At 35.7% G+C, this 5,000-nt stretch overlaps 1 protein-coding gene across 1 annotated transcript in view; it reads right to left on the minus strand.

Annotated features, from left to right (window-relative positions):
• LOC125028204 overlaps positions 1-5,000 on the minus strand; it is a 6,900-nt gene that overhangs the window by 1,746 nt on the left and 154 nt on the right. Inside the window, exon 1 of the mRNA XM_047617599.1 lies at positions 1-5,000. This exon is cut by the window's left edge and continues 1,457 nt beyond it; it is cut by the window's right edge and continues 154 nt beyond it. Within this exon, the coding sequence (XP_047473555.1) occupies positions 1-5,000 (5,000 nt within the window).

A 5,000-nucleotide genomic window follows, 5' to 3' on the forward strand; every position in this document is an offset into this window, starting at 1 on the left:
CTCATTCAATGTTATTCCTCTTCCTTGGTGATGAACTTTCCGGTGGTAATGACACACTATCATTTCTGTTATATGTGAGTCCTTTGGCAGAATTACTGGATGTTTATTGATTGCAGCAAATTCTGCATGTCTCATTCTGCCACCTACCCTTAAGATGTTATTTTTATCTCTGAAGGGATCAAGTGAGTAAATGTAACTTGCTTTCTTTAAGGTTTTGCTTCTTTTACTGGCATCTTCATTGTCGTTGTTTCCACATTGTAAATCTTGTTTCACCTTTTGGAAAGCTTCATTTTGGACTAGCCTTATGATTTCATTTTCAGCTTCCACAAGTTCTGTTACACTAGGTGACGTGTATTTGGATTCTTTGTTTTCAGTCAGTTCTTTGTTGACTGTTGCTCTCCCAGGGTTCTTGAATTTACATTGAAGGCGTAAACATAATGCAACAGCCTTCTTTGCCCTGTGCCAATCAGAAAAATATTCAAGTCTTGGAAGAATTGAAGTGCTCTCTTTGGTTTGGGTCTTATATGACGAAATGTTCTTGACCTCTGGATCATTCTCTTGTACGTTTACATTTACAAATGATGGATTAGCATTATAGTCAGGTTCCCAGAGGAAGTTTGGTCCATTCCACCATAGAGAATGTTCAATCAGTTGCTTTACATACAATCCACGTGAAGCAGCGTCAGCAGGATTTTGAGCTGACTCAATAAATTTCCATTGTTCCACAGAGGAGTGTTCTTTAATATGCTGCACTCGGTTAGCAACAAACACATGGAATCTCTTTGCTTCGTTTGAAATGTAGCCAAGTACGACTTTGCTATCAGTCCAAAAGAATTCCTTAAGTTCCTGGTAACCTAACTCTCTCTTTAACATAGAACTCATTCGAACGGCTACAACTGCAGCTGTTAGTTCTAACCTAGGAACAGTTATAGGCTTCAATGGTGTCACTCTAGACTTTGACATGACAAGTGCACAATGAACTTGTCCCTGCTCACTTACTTGCCTTAAATAAGAGCACTGTCCATAACCATTCTGGCTAGCATCAGAGAAATGATGCAGTTCAATTGATTTGACCTTTCTAAATTCGTCAGGCTTGTAGCATCTAGGAATCTTTAACTCTTTCAACTGAATCAAATCATCTCTCCATCTTCTCCATTGTTGTTTCAAGTCATCTGATATGTCATCATCCCAGTCTACTCCATCTTGACACAAGGTTTGCAGTATTCTTTTACCAATCAATATAAAGGGTGAGACCATACCCATAGGATCAAAAACAGAACTCACTGTTGACAATATACCTCTTCTAGTTATTGGTTTATCATTAATACTAATTCTGAACTGGAATGTGTCTGATTCAATGCACCATTCTACTCCTAAAGTTCTCTCTATTGGTAAGGCTTCACTAGAGAGGTCTAAATTCTTTAAACTTATAGCCTTTTCCTCTAAGCTTATTGCTTCTAGAACTTCTTTCTTATTTGACAAGAACTTGTGCAATTTGAAGCCACCCTTCGAGCATAATGCTTTACTATTCCTGATTAAAGATATGGCTTCTACAGTTGTAGGTAAAGATGTTAAACCATCATCTACATAAAATTCATTTTTAACAAAGGAAGCAGCCTCTGTTCCACATTGCCCTGCGTAATCATCAGCAGCAGCTTTCAGTGCAAAACTTGCTACACTTGGAGAAGATGTAGCCCCAAATAAATGCACTGTCATTCTATATTCTTTGATTGTTGAATCAGGATCTCCATTTTCCCACCACAGAAAGCGGAGTAGGTCTCTGTGATCAGGCTTTACCTTTACTTGGTGGAACATTGCTTCTATATCACATGCAATTGCTACATGCTCCTTTCTAAATCTGCACAATACCCCAATTAAGTTATTTGTCAGATCCGGACCTTGTAAGAGATTCTTATTAAGTGATTCACTCTTATACATAGCACTGCAATCGAAAACTACTCTAATTTTGTCAGGTTTCTTTGGATGATACACACCATGATGTGGTATATACCATACTCTTCCATCATTGAAGTTTAGACCCTGGCATGGTGCCTCTTCTGCATAACCTTTCTTTATGAGATCTTTCATAAATGCAACATAGTCTTGCAGAAAATCATTATTTTGCTTTAGCTTCCTCTTTAGACTCCTCAACCTACACAATGCTATTTCTTTACTATTAGGAAGCTTGACTTTATCATCTATAAGAGGAAGTGGTAACTCATAATGCCCATCTTTTAGTTGATGAATTCCATCTTTCATTTTTCTCAAGAAAATCTTGTCTTGATACGAAAAAGGAACATTTCCTGTCTCCCTTTCACTGAAATCAAGCTCAAATAACTTCTTAAGTTGTGCAAAATCAATTATTTCTTTTACTTTAGTTGGTGAGTAAAGAAAGCTACATTTGGTATCACCATTAATGATAACCTTATTGACTATTACTTTGCTAGTTAGGACTGAATCTGAGTCACTTGCATCTTGACAATCACCATTGACTCTCCCTATTATACTCCAACCAAGCAAAGTTCTCCTTGCGTAAGGCTCGTCATCTTTCCCAGGAATTAACTCCCTTGGTTTGATGGCACGAATACAATTTAAACCTATCAGGAGCCCAACTTCAACACTCCTATCATATGGCATTAATTCGTTCGCTATTCTCTGTAAATGAGGCCATCCTTCTACACTTTCTGGCCTCGGAATTTGATCATGTCTGGCTGGTATATTCTTCCGTGAATAAGTGACTGGAAGTGCAACCTCTATCCTTTCATTTTTACCACATACTATTAGCCCTTTAGTCTTTGTACTTTCAATTGTTTCTTCACCTGTCACTGTTGTTAACTTCAGGTGTACCTTGGTGCCTAGAATGTTCAGCCTATTCATGGTGGATTCTTTAATAAAACATGCATCTGATTGTTCATCTAATAATGCATAAACTAACACCTTTTTACTTATGTTACTTTCATGGTGTATCCATACTGGTACTATCATGGAATGCATCATATCCTCTGACTTTCTCAATATCTTTATTCTATTGGAAACTGCACTATCTTTAAGTTCCTCATCAACTTTGCTGGAGTTTACATTGTCTTCAATTATATGAGTTTCATTTGACAATGTTACTGTTTTTCCAGCTTCTTGTTCCTTATACATTTTGAGTAAGGCTTCCCTTTCTTTTATTCTTTCGAGTATAGCCTCATGAAGAGATGTTGGATGACGTCTCTTACATACTGTGCACATATTCTTTCTTTTGCAGTTTTTGATAATATGGCCATGTTTTAAACAACCCCTACAAAGAAATGATTTTTGGACATATTCAAATTTTGCCTTATTGTCAAGTCCATTAAACCCTTTACATTTATCAAGATCATGATCAGCCTTGCAAAAGTTACAATATGGTTTCTCTGGACTCTGTCCCTTGTCATCTCTATGTACCTCTGTTTCTTTTACACCTGTTGAGTTAGTCACAAACCTATTTGTCCCAAACTTGTTTATTTCTGGTTTACCCTTCTTACTACTTATTGAAACATTGATATTATGACTCTGATTCATTGCCATTACTGCACTATATGATGAAATTGGATGGCAAGCTTTCTTTGCCTCCACTTCTATAAATTCACAAAAAACTGAAAATGGAGGGTAACCTGTATCACTTGCAAACCATCTGTAAACTATAGAATTCCATCTTTCTATAAGAGCTGGGGATAACTTCTGTAACATTTTGCTATTTTCTTGAGGATCATTTAAAATATTAAGGTAGTCTGTCGTTTTCATTACTGTTAAGCAATTCTTTAAGAAGTCTGACAATTTATGTAGTGCATGACCATCTTTATTTGAAATCTTTGGCCATTCACTCAATTTCCTTCTAAAAGCATTTGCCACAATAAACTTATTACCAAGCCTATCCATTAATATACTTTTAGCCTCAAGATAAGCTTCTTCTTTGGGAACACGTAGAAGTCCTCTAATAGCATCCTTAGCTTCCCCGCTAGTATAGTGACCTAAATAGAAAAGTTTCTCTGCAGGTTCTGTAACTCTTGACTCTATAATAATCTCAAAGGTTTGAAGCCAGGTTGGAAACTCCAATAAATCTCCACTGAAAATTTCTGGTTCTGGCTTAGGCAATTCACTTTTACTCTTAGATGATAAAATATTTACCACATCTTTAAATACGTTAATGTCTATAACTTGACTTGATCTATCTTGCCCAAATGATGCATTCAAATCTTTAAACTCTCTTTTTGGCTCAAAACTTTTAGCTTGTGGCTTAAGCTCTGGGCTTGCCTTTAAGAAAGTATTCTCTAATTTGGACACCTCTATCTCTAATTCACCCATACCTGATACATCCTTAGCAGCCATTTCTTGTTTTGGTAAATTAGGATTTACTTTCTCAATCTCTGTAAAATTATCAATAGATTCAAAATATTTGTGGAGATGAAGTTCTTTACTATCATCTAAATCTTTACTTTTAGACAATTCTAACTGAATGTCTTCTAGACTGGCTTGCTTTATTTCTTCTTGATATGCAAGCCTATTTCTCATAGCAAGAAATCTTTTGTACTCATATTCTTTTTCTTTCAAGATTCTCTTATATTTTCTTAAGATCATTTGAAACTCTGTTTCCCTTTCATAATGCTTTAGCTCAATCTGTAGCTTAGCTAATTCTGCCTGTAACCTTTCATTCTGTGTAACATTATGCATAGATCTCTTTGTAGAATGGGAATGCTTTGATGATCTACTATTTTGTGAATTTACTGAATTTGTTTCTTGTTTTAACTCATGTATTTTACTCTCAATTGTATGCATACAATTATTGTGCTCCTCAGTCTCAATTTTTAACTCCTGTAACAATTCATCCTGAGAACTTGGATCTACTTCCATTAATAAGTTAAAGGCATTTATAACTTCTTTAAACTGTAACTCTTCTGCCTTTTTACAAACATTAAGTTGATCCAAACTTACAACACTATCAAGACTTGATAATATCTCTGATAATATCTTTCTCC

Source organism: Penaeus chinensis, chromosome 8 (genome assembly GCF_019202785.1).
Source record: "Penaeus chinensis breed Huanghai No. 1 chromosome 8, ASM1920278v2, whole genome shotgun sequence".
NCBI classification, from domain to species: Eukaryota; Metazoa; Arthropoda; class Malacostraca; order Decapoda; family Penaeidae; genus Penaeus; species Penaeus chinensis.